This window comes from Microtus pennsylvanicus, chromosome 3, assembly GCF_037038515.1.
Source record: "Microtus pennsylvanicus isolate mMicPen1 chromosome 3, mMicPen1.hap1, whole genome shotgun sequence".
Lineage (NCBI taxonomy): Eukaryota > Metazoa > Chordata > Mammalia > Rodentia > Cricetidae > Microtus > Microtus pennsylvanicus.
Window position 1 is genome coordinate 127,799,002 of NC_134581.1, and position 16,886 is coordinate 127,815,887.

A 16,886-nucleotide genomic window follows, 5' to 3' on the forward strand; every position below is an offset into this window, starting at 1 on the left:
TCTTCCATAAATGGTTTTCAGTACACAGCTTAGTAAGAGGGAGTGAAATGTGGTCCTGTGTGGCAGTCTCACAAGAGTCATTGTATTTTCAGGTTCATTGGTGAAAAGCCTCATGCGAATGAATTTGTGGATGTTTTACAGGCTTCAACACCCTCCCCCATGTATAGATAACTTTTATCTGGTAGTATGACTCCAGAAAGTGAGTTTGAGAGATTCTCTTTTGGATTTTTTTCAAAAAGGAAAAAAATGTTTGCTAATTTTAACCTAGGTACAGCTTTTTAAGAAACATCTAATTTTAATGTAAGAATTAGGGAAAGATAACCTGAGCCATTCATAAGTATGACCACACGTTTATAACCTGAGTCATTCATAAATATGACCACACGTTTATCATTCTCGTAGATCAGTTGCATTTCCCAGGTTTTATTTGATGTGTGATTTCTATGAAAAAATAGAATTTGGATTTCCTTTTTCCTTATATTCTAACCTGAATTACATGTATAATTTATCAGTGTACATGTGTAATATATCAGTTTATGTACAGAATTTCTGGAAAGTTTATTGTCTTCTAGGTTACACAGAAAATTTTGTTCAGGGTTTGAAGTCTGCTTTGTTTCTGTGTTTAAAGAACAGTGTGGAATAGCTTTTAGAATAGTCAAGAACTAAGAATTGAGTTTTTTATTTTCTAGTCTCCTTGGAAGAATCAATAGGTGTTATAATTTACTAGTCAGTAACAGATAACACTGTTAATAGCCCCATCTATGTCCCAATTTAGTTATTTAGTTATTCTAGTGTGCATATTAATGAGTGTATCTATAAATATGTGCCACCATTTAATAGGGGTATTTTAAATGATAAGAATTTTGGAAAAAATGTCAGCTATGGAATCTTTGTCATTCTCCAGCTGCGGTTGTAAAGGTATTGTGACGTTACTGAGGCATTTCCAGTTCTCCACTGCATGCTACTCAGAAGCACGTACAGGTGCTTTGTTAGAAAATCAATCTCTATACATATATAAGGCTTTACAATTTGAACAGTTTTTTTTCTTAACCAATTGTGAAAAATTTATGTATTACAGGTAGCAAAAGTTAAGCCATAATTATAAGTATAATAAATAATGGTTGAATAGGGAATATTTTAGGAAGAAGTTTTTATTTTATTTACTATTGTTATAAGGTGCTGGTGACTTCTTGTTGTATATTTGGCTTACAGATTCTTATTACATGTTTTATTGCCAACATTATTTCACAGTTTTAAATATGACTCTTAAAATTTTTATTACTAGAAACAGGACAATACTTTTGGGATTTAAATTTATTTTTCTCAATATGTTTTTATCTGTTTTGTTGTGGGCGGGGCACAGACTTGGAGGTTAGAGAACAGCTTGTGACAGTTCTCTTCTTTCCCTGTGGTCCTGAGGACTGAACCCAGATGATCAGGCTTATCAGCAGGTCCTTTACCCTCTGAGCCCTCTTACCAGCCCTAAGATATTTTCTAATTCCTGTAGGCTTTCAAATTTAAGTGTTCTGTTTAAGGAAGTTAGTATGTTAAAAGTATAGCTAGTGAGTGAATTAGGAGTCTATATTTTATTCGTATTAGTGGACATCAGAAATTGGATCTTTCTTCTAAACTAATGCTTTTATCTACACATTGAGGTAAATAGACTTCATCCTATCTCAACCAGAAGGGAAAACAAACATTCAGGTTATTATGAGAATAGTGAGCTTGGTTCTAGAGACTAAGTTATGACATTAAAGCATCTTGATTTTTTTCATGTGTTGGATACATGATGCTGCAGTTACCAGGTAGTATCATGACCTTTGAACCATTACATCACTATGGATTTAGTGGGCATTTACCAACCAGCATCATGATCTGAACCATTGCATCACAATAGAGGGCAGTGGGGATTTACCATCCAGCATCATGATCTGAACCTTTGCATCACTGTAGACTGTAGTGGCCATAGACTTTTTCTGTAACTATATTTCTAGGCAAATTTCTCTTCAGATCTTGAGATTTTTTTTTTGTGATCATCACATTTAGTTTGTAATTTGAGTTCTTATTCAAAGTCGGTGATTAGAAAAGATACTATAAAGCGTATGTATTTCTCATATGTTTTTCTTAATTGAATAAATGCATTTGGGGGTTGTAATAGGTGATACACATGCAGTTAAATTTAGATATATTCAGAGATGACAAAAACAGAACAAAACCAACTAAATGAATGACAACCAGAAACCAGGAAGATATTCTAAAGGGAAAAAAGTATGGTAAGGAGAAAGTTCTTGCACCATCTGTCTGCCTGAGACAAGCAAATGGCCAGTTGTGTGGTGTTTTTGTCCTTTGATGTAACTGTGTAAACTTTGTTTTATTGGTATGTAATGTCAAAGAATTACTAGAATAGTTTAAAAAGTAATAGTTGCAAAAAGTCTTTGAAAATTCATATGAATTTTATACATGGAATACAACTCGTTGGACTAGTCACATTTTAAGGTCTCAATGTCTGTGTGGTTATAAAGGCCATCTTGGGTAGCGTGGCTCTAGACAGTCCTGTCTGACCTTTCAGATCACAGCTTTTAAGTCACAGGAAGCCTCTCGTCTCCAGGACTGTTTGCTGCCTTTCACCTTCACACTTAAGGAATCCTATTCCTTTCCTCTAAATGCCAAAGCATGTGCCACAATGTAAATTATACTGCGGTGAGTGGAATTGTGTAGTGTTTGCCTTGTCCGTTCACTTGTGTTTGCAGTGAGCACCCAGAGCTGCACTTAGATTCTCCTTCACTAGGAACGGGAACCATCTGGGGGGAGCTTGTGCAGAGGCACACACTTAATTTTAAAATCAGGCACGAAATTTTTGAATGATTTTCTGTGGTTTTAATTGTAAGCTGCTCACTTCTAAAGAATGATGATTTTCCACATACTAAAAATGGCTTTTTAAAGAGAGCAGTCGTTATAGATTTAATAAAAACCATTAAATCATGTGATTTACAACATGATATTTACTTTTTGAAACTGGAGCGACGGCTCACTGATGAAGAACTTGTTGCTCTTGCAGAGGATGTAGGTTTGATTCCCAGCACCCACATTGCTGCACACAGCTGTGTTTAACTCCAGTTCCAGGGAATCCAAATGCTTTCTCTGGCCTCCATTGGCACCAAGCATGCATTTGGCACATATATATCATCGCAGGCAAAACATCTATACACATACAATGATAAATAAATCTAAAAAGAAAATACATTTTGACCCTATCTTAAACAGTCAGAGGTTGGGCTGTTTCGTTTTGTCTCTGAGAGAAGCTAAATATCCCTAATGTAGGTAAGCTATACTTTTAAAGATTAAGATTTCATTGTGAAGTTGATATGTGAAGTGTAACTTGAAGGTATAGTAGACATTGATTAATAGAAGATGGCCAGTGAGGGATTTGGGGCAAAGGGCCAGCGCATGCAGACACAGGGATGCTTTGCCATGGTTCTCACATGAAATTAGAGACAAGTAATTCAGTTTAGTGTCAGCAGAGTGTGTACAGGTTGCAGCTAGGCTAAACCTGTCAGTGCTATAACAACACAGCTGCCTTGGTGGGACCTCCTGATGCATCAGGACATGGCAGACAGCTTGGACATGTATTTGGGAATATTGTACAATATTTTGGGGGTGATCTTGCTTTGTAACAACTGATCAGTGTTATGAGTCCTAACCTACCCCTGTGACATGGCAGTTAATCCCTTTGGATGATTTCCTCGTGATCTAGTTACCTCCCTTCTTAAAGACTTTTCTCAACATTGCCTCCTTTGGACCAGCTTACAACACATAGGTTCTTTGAAGGAAGCACACACACTAAATCCAGAACATAGCAACCTCTAAGTCTCTGCAGGAGGACAAAATGATGGAATGAGGTTCTAAAAAATGTAAGCAGTGAGTTGGTGTTTATAGTAAAAGAAATGACGAATCTGCCTGGCTCAGTGTGAAGGTGTGGAAAAGAGAGTACAGTGTGTACTGTTTCTAACTCCTACCCCCAGCTCTTTCAGCCCTTCCATGCTTTTAGGGCACAAGACTGGTGGACTCTTTAAATGTATATCCATTGATGTATCTATGGTCTAATAAATTTTTAATAATTTAGGATGGAAGAAGTTCACTGTAATCATCAAAAGACAGGATATGTTTTGTAAAGTAAAATTAGTTCTGATTGAAATCATTTGGTCATCCTCCAGTGTATGCCATTTTCCCACTGTAAATCATTTCATTTCTAAATATTGGCTCACTCTTATGGGATGATTTTATTACCTTCAGCTTCAAAGGTTAAGAAGTAGTTTCAAAATACTGGATGTGGTTGAGAATGGGTACTCACATGTATAGTTCAAGCATTTTAGATGCTGAAGCAAGATTTCAAGGAGTTCAAGATCATCTTGGGCTATATAGTGAATTCAAGGTCTGAGAGGAAAAAGAATTGTGTTTGCATTGAGGTTTTAATTTTATGTTATATAATAGTCTGTTTTTTACTTTCTTGACAGAGTTTAAAAAGTAAAGTAGAGTCTGTATAGGATAGTTTATTGATGTAAAAAAAAAATTACCAGTAACTAGTGTTGTAACCAGGACTTAGTTGGATAAAATTTGAAACCACATCTCCTCTTGTATTGCTTAAGAAAACCATAGGAGCCAAAGCTGCAGTTCACAAAGTACCACTCACTTGCTTCTATCCCATTCTTCTAAGTTGCCTAGCCACAACTTTTCTTAAAGCCACCCTATTCTTAGTGGTTGCAAGGGTCATGACCAGTAAATTGGCATCTTTTGGCCAAAGCTACGCTGCTGTTTCTGTCAGCAACATTGTCAAGCAGAGAGGAATCCTTGAAGAGCTCTCCTCCTTTCTTTTCGTCCCACATATTGGAAAGAGAGTAGAAAGTGAAGCCTTTTTCTGTTGTTGACTTTCATCTTCAAACATTATTATGGGGGCATCTCAAAATTGTCATTTGATGAGCTTTTCATTACGTTCATTTCTATGCCCTAAGCAGGGTTTGTATGGCCCAGAATAGGTTAATGCTTTGTGTACTGTATCACGTATAACAAAACAATATTACTTGAACAGTGTTAAATTCCACACATGTGTTATTTCAAATTGCCTAATTGTATTTTATCCTTAAAATGAATTTTGGTAGCCTTGCTGTTTCAAGGACAGGGTTATGGTGATTTGTCAGAGAGCTATTTAGTTGTTTAAACAAATTAAAATGTTTGTTTCCTCACACAGATTTGAATTCTGTGAACCCGCATTTGTGGTGGGTAACTGCCTTCAGATAGCTTCTGACAGTCATCAGTATGATCGAATTTACTGTGGAGCTGGAGTGCAGAAAGATCACGAAAACTACATGAAGATCTTGCTCAAAGTTGGGGGAATACTGGTCATGCCTATAGAGGATCAGGTACCTTCTGTGTCCTGCATTCGTCATAAGAGAGACCACACAGTTGTGAGATTCGGAATTACCATTTTATTACAGGGAAACTAACCTTTGAAGCAGAAAAAAAGTTTTTATAGATCTACATATGTGCACAGAAAAAAACTTGAAAGAGATCTGTAATTGGTTTAAAGGGAAGCAGAGTAGAGAGGAAGTGTAACTGGGAGACTAGAGCCCACTTGACTAGTCAGCTCACCCAGGAAGTCAGCTAGCTGCCCCTGGGTTCATCATCTGGAAGGTAATTAGTTGAGTGCATGGGCTCTACCTGTAGCATGTTAAGTCTGCTTTGTGACTGGCTTCAATCGCTTAACTTCATAAATAAAACAAGAGGCTAAAATAAATCGCCATTGAGGGGTTGGAAAGATGGCTCAGTAGATGAGAATGCTAAAGATTATTAGACGTGTTTCTAGAAGGACTAGGGATGTGATTGGGTCATAGAGGACTTGCCTCTTAGTTGAGATTGTGAGTTCCGTCTCTAGCAACACACACACACACACACACACACACACACACACACACACACACACACACACACGTTGTGGGGAACGGCGGGGCTGTGTCCCGCCACCCGGCTAGCTTTACACCCAAAATAATTACACGGAAACTGTATTCTTTTAAATACTGGCCCATTAGTTCCAGCCTCTTATTGGCTAGCTCTTACATATTGATTTAACCCATTTCTAATAATCTGTGTAGCCCACGAGGTGGCTTACCAGAGAAGATCTTAACCTGTGTCTTTCTGGAGTGGGAGAATCATGGCCACTCTCTGATTCAGCTTCTTTCTCCCAGCATTCTGTTCTGTTTATTCCACCCACCTAAGGGTTGGCCTATCAAATGGGCCTAGGCAATTTCTTTATTAATTAACCAATGAAAGCAACAGATTAGAAAGAAATCACTCCCACATCACACACACATGTTATCTTCTCATTGGCAATTATTCCTTTAAAACGTTGACATTAAGGTAACCACATTGCTTCTTTCTCATTTTACTCCAAATAGTTAACACAGATTATGCGGACTGGACAAAACACCTGGGAGAGTAAAAATATCCTTGCTGTTTCCTTTGCACCACTAGTACAGCCTAGTAAGAATGATAACGGCACGCCGGATTCTGTGGGGCTCCGTAAGTAGATCCTTGAACTCAAAGAATGCTGGTCCCTGGTATTTCACTCACTGTTTGGACTTAGTGGATCATGTAACTATAATGAGCACTGCAATGAGTGGATTGATTCTTCTGTGGCTTTCTTTCTGGAAACAAGAAATAGATCATACCGACTGTGAGCTTACTAGTTTGTGATAGGCAGTAACTGGTTGTGGAACAGCATCTGGTCTAAGGGTGGTGGGAAGAAAGGTTTGTTTGCTGAGGCAAGATTTGAATTGTGATTGGAATGCAGTCAAAAAACCTATTTGGTCAAAATTTTGTGGTAGCATCTTTTGTTTTACTTGTTTTTTCAGTTATCAGATAACTTAATGATTTTTGTGTCAGCTTGATTACCACGCAGGATGAATGAGAGGAGAAGAGCTTAGATTTTCGTAGTTCTGTTAGACTTGTAACCGCCACCCAGTTAGAGGAGGCATGCACATGGGTAAACGGAACCTAGCTACTGTGTTTGAGTTTGATGGCAGCATCAGAGATGTAGGTGGCCAGCAGTTCATTTGTTTGTTTTACACACTCAAACTATTCCCACCTGAAAATTAAGAGAGAAGATACAGAGAAGGTGCAGAGACCTGTGGGACTGTGATGTCACACTCTGGAGGTGTCAGTGGCTTGAAGGTTTCTTCACCTGGATCCTGAAGAGTGCTTGGGAGATGTGGTGACTACTTTTAAGGATTTATAAAATTTTTTCCATTTTGACTCCTGTGTTTTTATTTTTATCTCATTTAGAAAGAGATTAAACTCTCGGTTATAAAATTTTTCATAATTTAGAAACTATTCTTGACCAGCTTTTAAGAAATGTGTTTATTGACTTTATACTTTTGATAATAAGACAGTATAGGAGGTAAACCATATTCAGGACATCTACATATAAGAGGAAAACTAAAAATAAGAATGGGTTAAAAACAGAGAGACAAAATTTGAAGTTAATGGGCTGCAGCATTCACATCCTTTCAGACTACTTAAAACAAGACTGTGTGGTGTCAGCACCACAATCAAATGAGTGTCCTTTAACCTGTTTTATGATTGGAGTCTGCATACCCATGCCATTCTGTACTAACTGAACTTACCTAAATTACTAGCTAACAAGAAATAACAACATAGAGTTATTTTCCCTCCCATTTTAAAAAACAGAATTGTGATTATATTTACTCTTTAGTTATCATAGCCCATTGGAAAGTAATAAAGAGCTCTTTGGTCCACGCTGCCTGTGGGCATGTCCTTATGCATGTGCAGCAGGCGCTTTGTGTGCAAGCACACTTCTTTCTGTTAGGCTCTGCAGTTGCACAGCAGCCGTGGAAGTGCTTTACTCACGAAAGCATCATAGTGGCAGCAATAGCTATTTTCTTTTATCTGACACTTCTTTTAGGTTAACTTATGTGAGTCTTAGCTGCAAATATGCTTGCACGCTAGGGAAACTGATGATTGACATGGATGGTGTACTTCAGGGTATCTGCCTCCATCCCCTACTCAGAAATAGAAAAGGCAAATAAGGCAGTTGGATATTTGGTTGAAAAATACACACACACACACACACACACACACACACACACACACACACACACACACATTGTCAGGGGCTAGCAAGAAGGCTCAGTGGCTATAGGTCTTTACAAAGCAAGCCTAATGTCCTGAATTTGATCTTAAGAACCCACAGAGGAGAAGACCAATTCCCAAAAGCTGTCATCTGACCTCCATACGTGTGCTATAAATCATACACACAGGAAGACACACAAACAGACAGATATTTAATGAAATAGGATCAATTGAAATATAGAGGCCCAAATTAAAACAATTTATCTTCCCCCTGAAATACATTTTCAATCGAAATAGCTTTGGTAAGGATGTTAAAGGGAGGAGGGTTGATGAAATTGTATTGGCATGAAGAGATAGTTAATTTCAGGGTCAGGGCACAGTTTTGTTATTTATTCTTTCTGTATGTAAACAGGAGTTTCCAAAAACAGGTTGAAAATTCTGAGTGTTGTTACCCCCAAACCCAAAATTTGTATAATAATCACACAGTGAAAAGTTTTAAAAATTGCTATTTACTAAAATTCCATGAAAGAATGGGGAATAAGAACAAGTGTCTGTTTTTGCTAAAATAAGTCACAGTATCTCTTTGTTCATAGAACATTATCCTATAATTACAGGGTATTAGAATATACTAGAACACTGACCGCAAAATCCCATAAAAACAGTACACATGTAAACCCCTTATCAGATGACTCTGTTAACATTAAAACTGTTCATAGTCAATAGTTGACTAAAATGAAGTTACAATTTTTCTTCGGATTTACCACAATTTTTTATTTAACTTAAAATCAGTTCTTTCTATGACTTTGTTTATATGCATGTGAAACCATAAAAACGTTATTTAAAATTTCAAAAATAAGGGCATATTGTTTTAGTTCAGGCAGGGGCAGAAACTACATAATAAATTATACAATTTTATCTTTGGTTTCTCTGAAATTTTATTTAATATTTGAAATTAGTTTTTTTTTTTTTTTTTGATTTTTCGAGACAGGGTTTCTCTGTAGCTTTTGGTTCCTGTCCTGGAACTAGCTATTGTAGACCAGGCTGGCCTCGAACTCACAGAGATCCGCCTGCCTCTGCCTCCCGAGTGCTGGGATTAAAGGCGTGCGCCACCACCGCCCGGCTAGTTTTTTTTTTTTTAAAGGAAAACCAAAATGTTTTTGTGTGGTTCAACCTAAATAAATGACTTTTCTTGATCTTTCCCTTTTTGTTGTTGTAATTGTGTATTTTTATGAAGCAGGGTGTCACTCTGTAGCTCTGGCTGTAAAGACATAGGTTTTTTTAATGTTTATTTTTTGTTTATGTTATGAGCATACGCATGTGGGGATGATATGTATGCACACACATACAGAGGCCAGAGGAACAACCCGCTTGTCTCCTGTACTTGCTGATATTGCTCCTGAAATGACCTTTGACAGCGGTGGCTGTCTCAGATTCAATACAAGGAAACACACTTGAGTTTCCTCTTGTTCTCTTCTCTGGGTCTACTGTTTATATCTGACACTGGCCCCTGTCCAGAAAGTCAGCCTGGACACTGGATGCTTTAGTGATACTTTTGCTTTGAGTCCCAGAGCCACTTTGTTTCTGTTCTCTGTTATATATCAACATTCTGTCTGTCTCTCTCTTCTGTCCCGCCCCTTCCTGTCAGTGTCCATAGCACATGGGATCACCCAAGAGTTCATTCAGCTGACCTGCTGTTGCAAACACAACCTACACAGTATTTAGTCCTTGAGCACGTGAAGCCCTTTCGGTTCCTAATGCCTTGCTCTTCTCTCTGCCCGGATCATTTTCATGCCTGCTGGGTGACTGCACTCCTTTAGACTCTGGCAGAGCCATTCCCTCAGGGAGCCTTCGCCCCTAGCTACTGGAAAGCAACTGAACATCTAACCAAGAACTTCCTGTTACTCCTGTTACATGATTGCTGTTTTGTTTTCTTCATTTCCCCTGTTTTTTTCCTTCTTTTGTTCCCTTTTATCTCTTCTGCATCTTTTTACCCTATCCCTTCCACAAATGTGAGCTACCAACATCCAGGGACTTTTCTAGTTTAAACCAGCCATGTATCTAAATGCATTCTTATGTGGCTGACCTATTGTTTAACAAGTAGTTTGTTCAATAATTTGTTAAACTATTTTGGATCAAAGGCACACTTGATATTTTGTACAGTTGAGTTTATGGTCCTTCTTCCTCCTTTTTGTGGCACATTTGATATAAGTAAACATTAGTGTCTTAGAACAGTGCCTTTGCAGTGTGTGTGTGGTGGGGGGGGTCTGTGTTAATCCACAGCTAGTACCGGAGGGTTCTTTGCCGTGAACTAGTGTGTGTGTTTGCTTACTTTCTTTCTGCTGCCCCTCTTTCTCTCTCTCCCACCTTACACACATACACACACATGGCCGTATGTGAGCACTCTCCAGAGTTCAGGCAGATATTGAAATGTTGCTTTGAGTTTTTCTGTATTTATCTTCATATGATTTATTCACTTTCTTAAGAAAAAAATTACATTTATTTTTAATTTATTTATATGACTGTTTTGTCTGCATGTATACATGTACAACATATGCATGCCTGGTCCCTCAGAGGCCCGAAGAGGGTGTCAGATCCTTTGGAATTGGAGTTATGAATGGGGTTGTGTTCAGCCCCCTCCACATGACAAAGAAACATAAAAGCAGTATAATGTAATATGCAGGGTAAAATTTCTTATGTACTTACCACTTTATCTTTACCCTTTTTCTAAATTATTATTTATTACTCCCAAGACTGCATGCATATAGATAGAAACATGGATGTTCACCTCATTTTTGCAAGCTGCCTGCTCTGCTCAGTGCGCATTAGTCATTTTGTACTAAGCACTCTCAGTGTAGATTCTTGTAGTTTTACGTTTTCTAAAGATTGTGAAGAAATGAACAGTGTATAATGTTTTCATTTTTGTGCTTGTTTTTAGCCCCATGTGCTGTCAGGAATCTCCAAGACTTGGCTCGTATTTACATTCGACGCACACTTAGAAACTTCATCAATGATGAGATGCAGGCCAAGGGAATCCCACAAAGGGCTCCACCCAAGAGGAAAAGAAAGAGAGTTAAACAGAGAATTAACACTTACGTGTTTGTGGGTAATCAGCTTATTCCTCAGCCTCTAGACAGCGAAGAGGATGAAAAAATGGAAGAAGACAGCAAAGACGAAGAAGAGAAAGATCCCAGTGAAGCTGTGAAGCACGAGGAGCCGCCCCAGAACTTGCTGAGGGAAAAGATCATGAAGCTGCCACTCCCCGAGTCTTTAAAAGCTTACTTGACATATTTTAGAGACAAATAACTTACAACAAGGAAGAATGCCTATTGATAATTCCCTTACTCTTGTAAATGTAGTGTTTATTAGGAGTTAGAGAATTAATTCATTAGAGTGAATTATTGCAGAAAAAAAGCTTAAGTTATTTCTCTTAATGACAGAAATGATGTATTCAGTGATTTAAAAGATTCTCTTTCCTAAACTCTATTTTTCTTAAATTTTGAGGGAATGCTGTTTTAGCTCAGTGATCTCAACGTGAAACGCATCAATAGCCAGGACTTTGTGTATAATTATTCTATTCTGGTTCTTCACTGAAATATAGAGTTAGGGTTGGATTTCACTCTATAAGAGGTTGATACATTGCCACACATATATAGGCTTATTCCAATTGCAGCTTGCATTTCCTTTGTGTGAGCTCGCTTATCTAATAAGGAAAGCAAATGTTTGTAGACCTGCTTACCTTACTTTGTTGTAGACATATTCCGGGCAACATATGAGTGCAATAATAATTCAAGATATTGAATAATTTAGCTTTAAAAACTACAGACATCATGAAATTTTACAGGCCTGAAACTTTTGCTTCTGATTCTATTGCCAAAAGATACAGGGAAAATTTCTGCTTCTCTCATAGAGATTTTAAGAGCACAGCAAGTGAATATTAAAGTAGGAGATGGCTACTTAACACAACTAGTTTGTGTAGGCCATTGTCTTTTCAGTATTTAAAGATAATGGGGTCATCTTAATGCTAGAATTTTAAAGATAGTATATTTAGGATTGCTTTTCTGTAATTATGAAGTATTAGATTCGAAAAGACATTCATTGTCCCGTTTGCCTCTGAATGTAGACAGTGAGTCACTTTCAGTTCCCCTCACTTACTACGTACCTCACGTAGCAGGGGAATGATGTGGTCTGCCAAGGCACTGTACGGGACTTTCAGTTACATGATATTTGTCTTTGACGAGGTAGGCCATGTTCGCCTCATCTGTTTTGAATCTTTGTAGTATAAACAGTCATGGAAGTTGTATGTAGATGCCTTTGTATTAAAATTTGGTTCAGAATCAATGAGATCTCTGGGATCCACACCAAACTCATTTCTTCCGTTCTCTGTTTTATTACTTTGGTAAAATGACAGTAGTTTTTATTTTTTGCTTAATGTTACATTCTTAACCTATAATGGGTGTCAGTGCTAAAACAGGCAGTGCATGTTGTTACCAGTTTTTTCCTCGTAAGGCTTGCACACAGTTCTTTGTTAAGATGTAAGATGTGAGCTACTTACTTACATTTTGCATCACACAGATTATATGTTTTTAATGGGAAGATTTCAAGGGTCTCACTTATTCTCACCACATCACTGTCAGAACAGCTACTCAGATTTGCCTAAGGAAATACAATCACTCAGATTTGCCTAAGGAAATACAATCATGATAATTCAAATAGTTTTAAATGACTCAGCCCCAATAATTCTGCATATACTAATCATTTAAAATAGTTTTGACTCAAATAAATCATACAGTTTTAGTAATTTGAGAGACAGTGTTATGGAAAGGGCTTGTTTGACTTTTGTTGGAATGGGCATGTCCAGGTTTTCTTAACATAATTAGCAAACTATTATTGAGAAATGCCCTATCTTGTTTCTGTGCAAAAAAGGAAAAAGTCATCCCCCTCTTCCCTGAAGTGGTACTGGGGATTAATCCCAGCCTGCTGTGACTGCGATTTAACCTCAGAGCCAACAAACTGTTACATTTAAAATTCTGGTTTAGAATTTTAATTTTCAATTCCTGATACCCATGTAGTTTTATTTGTCCCTCACATCTCTCTTAGTTTTTCTTGGCGCTGATGTACAGATATCTGAAAATCCATGTTCTTCAATGATATTATTTACGAGAGTGTTATAAGTGATATGTTTGAAGTTGGCTGTTCTTATACTGTCTTCTGTTAACTTTGATGAGTTGTACAGTAGATTGGATCATTGCATTTTTTTTGTCTTTGAAATGTATATTTTGTCCTTGTAGATTCTTTATTTTTTAGGTGTGACTTTATGGTTGGCTTTTAAAGGTAGGAATCAATGAAAATTTAAGGAAAGCAGTCTTACCTACTGATCTAAGTGTATTAGGTTGAGAATATTTGGGTTCATGCTTATTTTTAATGAAGTCATGTTTGTTTGAGTGTGGAAAGTTATGCTTTATAGGTAAAGAAGTAGCAAATACAGATGAAATAAACTGAAAAGAAAGAAAAATGCAAGTGATAGTAAAGCATTTGTGATGGTTCCCACCTGGAACAGCACTGGAGGCTGAGGCAAGAGGAATACTTGAGGCTTGAGACCACTGGGGGTTACATAGCAAGACCAGGCTTTGTTCTTCAAAGAAGAGAAACAAAAGAGAATATATAAAAATCATGGGCCATAGTCTCATGGACTTACCTACAGACAGAAATTTACATTTTGAAGGCAATAAAGACGCCTTGAAGGGAGGAGTGTGCTGCTTAAGTCTTACAGCAGGTTGGAGACAGGGCCTGAAGGAACAGCCACCATCACCAAAATCCCAAGAATCCAGAAATGAGACCATGCCTACCAAGGATCTAATTGAAATCTGTATTATCTATTGGTCAACGTATTGAAATCTGGTATTAATAAAATGTCAAAATAGTATACATGGTTAAAATACAAAGGTTTGTTGATTGTTTGAGGTGGAAGTAAAAGAAAGCCTGCTAAATCATTGGACATATTGGAAAATAATTTTAAATAAACAGATCACATCATTACACAGCATTATCCAGTGGCCTGTCTTTTATTTTTCTCTTTATTTTGAGTTCAAAAAATTACTCTGCATGTAGATGTTTTACCACAGTTCCTGACTAAACACCCCAATTAAAGAAGTGGGAATTGAGGAAATCAGAAAGGGATTTATTCAGTGTGAGCTCACAGACAAAAAGGACACAGTGATCTAGTGGCCCCACACCTGTCTTGTCTTAATGTATCAACATGAGCTTTGGGTTGAGAAGAATTCAGTCAAGGAGCATGGGTAGGTGTAACTGAACAGTCCTGGATAAAGTGTGCCCCTAGAAGGTGGTCCAAAGAAGTCATTCAAATGGGATTACTTTGGCGGTTATGACCTCGCCTATTAACAGAAGTTTCTATCCCATCTGGTTCCACTGCCATTCAGTTCCAAAGAAGCACCCAGAGGCCTACATTAATTATAAACTGGTTGGCCTAGTATCTCAATCTACTTATTAACTTACTCTTACATCTTAAATTAACTCATAATTCTTGTTTGTGTTAGCCCATGGCTTGGTACCTTTTTTCAAGGAGGCATTCTCATCTTGCTTCCTCTGGGCGTGGGTGACAAGTGCAAACGGAACCTTTCCTCTTCCCAAAATTCTAGTCTGCTTGCTCCACCTGTATTTTCTGCCAGGCTACTGGCCAATCAGCATTTTTACTAAACCAGTATAAGTCACAAATCTTTACAGGGTATAAGACCAATGTCCCACAGTACTCTCCGCTCCGTTTTTCTCTTTTCAAAACAAGAACTATAATCTTTTGTTTAGCTTTTTCCTGACCATTATCCATAACAACTTGTAACCAACACTCGAAACAAAGACACATTCATTATCCATTTTTTTGGAATATGAATGTAATTTTCTAGGCTACTTCCTGCTGAATGTGGGATTGTAATTTAGAGGTTTTTCTTTTTCTTTTTTTGGTCTAAATCTCTTTTTACTGTTTATTTATTTATTTATTTTTGACCACATGAGTCTTTAATTTCCTAAGGGATATGCCTAGATTTAAAGCCATGGCTTTGATGGCTGGATCCACCCCATTCTTCAGCTTTCTGAGAGTCTAACTTTATAGCTGAGGTACTGGTGGGTGCCATGTTTATTGCCACAACTCTGTGGCTCTTCAAAATGCCTGCCCCCACCAAGAAGCATGCTGTTGGCTATTCATCAGCACTGTCAAGTGTTTTATGCCAAGGCCTCTTAAAAAAGCTGCAAGGTTTTTGCAGCTAAAGCTGAGACAGGAAGGTTTTTTTTTAATGAGATATGCTTGCCTCTAGCAATCAGACACCTCCCAAGAAAATGCTGCTACCAAGAAGCCGTGCTTAATGCTGTTCTTTTATGTCTAGAATTACTTCCCAAGCTCTCTCAGGTTTTATGTGTATATAGCTGCCCACATTGGAGCCATTTGAAGATAGACACTATAAAGTAATCCCACGCCAGCTCAGAATTGAGTATAATAAAGGTTTCTTTATTCAAGGATAGACTCAACAGATCACAGTTCTCTGTATGATGGGAAAAAGGAACCAAATCCAGCAGCCGAGAGTGTACAAGCTTTATGGCTGCACTTACAGTATAAAAGGTCACACCCAAGTGAGCTGGTATCTTGAAGACTATTGGCTGAAGGAGTTCCCACAGCACTTGGCTTCACCAGAAGTTGCTCTCCTCCGAGGTTGTAGTGCTGTTGATGCTTCCATTAAACTTCTTCAATGTTTGCTATTCCAAGGAGTCTTGTGGTGCCAAGTCAGGAGGCCAGGCCTTTCAGCAAAAGCAAACATTTAAAATGTATGTGTGTCTGTTATGTGTATGCCTGTTAAACTGCTAATGTTACAACGTGTGGAAGCCAAGACCATTTTAGGAAGTTGGTTCTTTTCTGCTGCTGTGGGATCTGGGCTTGAACTCAGATTGTCAGGCTTCGGCAGCAAGTGCCTACCCTTGAGCCATGCAGCATGCTGAAAAGTAACTTCTAAGTGACAATTTGAGATGTGTTGAAAAAATGTAGGTATCTGCCTTTGGACATCTAACTTCCTTTAACTGTTGCCATCTATGAAGGTATTGAGTTCTGTTCACTGTAAAATACTAGACTATGAAGTGTAAGCAAAGCATGAGAGATGGAATTCAGTGTGTAGGTACAGGTGTGTATGATCGGTTCTGTCCTGATGTAAGCAAGTCTTACCAGTCTTTCAGTTTCTTCCTTCTCTGGGGTGGCTCTTCTGTGCTTATTTGTAGGCCATATTTCTACATGGTGTGACAGCCATAGTTGATATCCAGAGCAGTCACGTCCCCTCCCAGATAGGCTGTTGCTACCCTGACAAAGGCTCAGGATGTGTTCCTCCTTTTCTTTTGTAATTCTGTAGATCGCCCGAGAAGGGGTGTGACTTCCAGGCTAGTGACCTAGCTGCTGAACCTGACTGGAGGCCTGCTAAGCCCATGCAAACAGAATGTTAATGAACTTCCACCTTAGTTTACCTTGGGGGATAAAAGGCGTTTGGATAATAAACGCGGGGAGCCTGAGACTCCCTTCTGATATTGCTGTGTGAATGGCGTCTCAGTTATTCTCACGCCTCCATGCCGGTCCACAGAGGGAAAATAGTTTATGTTGGGGCCTCAGACCCCGACACTTACTACAGCCTTCTTTTCTGGTGTTCTTTTACCATGTGCTTTTATTTGTGTGCTCGTACATGATTAGTCTTCACATA

General features: G+C 38.2%; 1 protein-coding gene across 5 annotated transcripts in view; it reads left to right on the forward strand.

The window, feature by feature from the left end:
* Nucleotides 1-14,185, forward strand: part of Pcmtd1 (protein-L-isoaspartate (D-aspartate) O-methyltransferase domain containing 1) — a 60,463-nt gene extending 46,278 nt beyond the window's left edge. For 4 of the 5 annotated variants that reach the window (XM_075967100.1, XM_075967096.1, XM_075967098.1 and 1 more), the window contains 3 exons: nt 5,246-5,417; nt 6,450-6,573; nt 11,078-14,185. In XM_075967100.1, coding sequence (XP_075823215.1) covers nt 5,364-5,417; nt 6,450-6,573; nt 11,078-11,445 — 546 coding nt within the window. In that variant the 5' untranslated portion in view covers nt 5,246-5,363 and the 3' untranslated portion in view covers nt 11,446-14,185. The remainder of the gene's footprint in view (nt 1-5,245; nt 5,418-6,449; nt 6,574-11,077) is intronic. The other variant, XM_075967099.1, reaches the window with a different exon arrangement.
* The last annotated feature ends 2,701 nt before the right edge of the window (nt 14,186-16,886 follow it).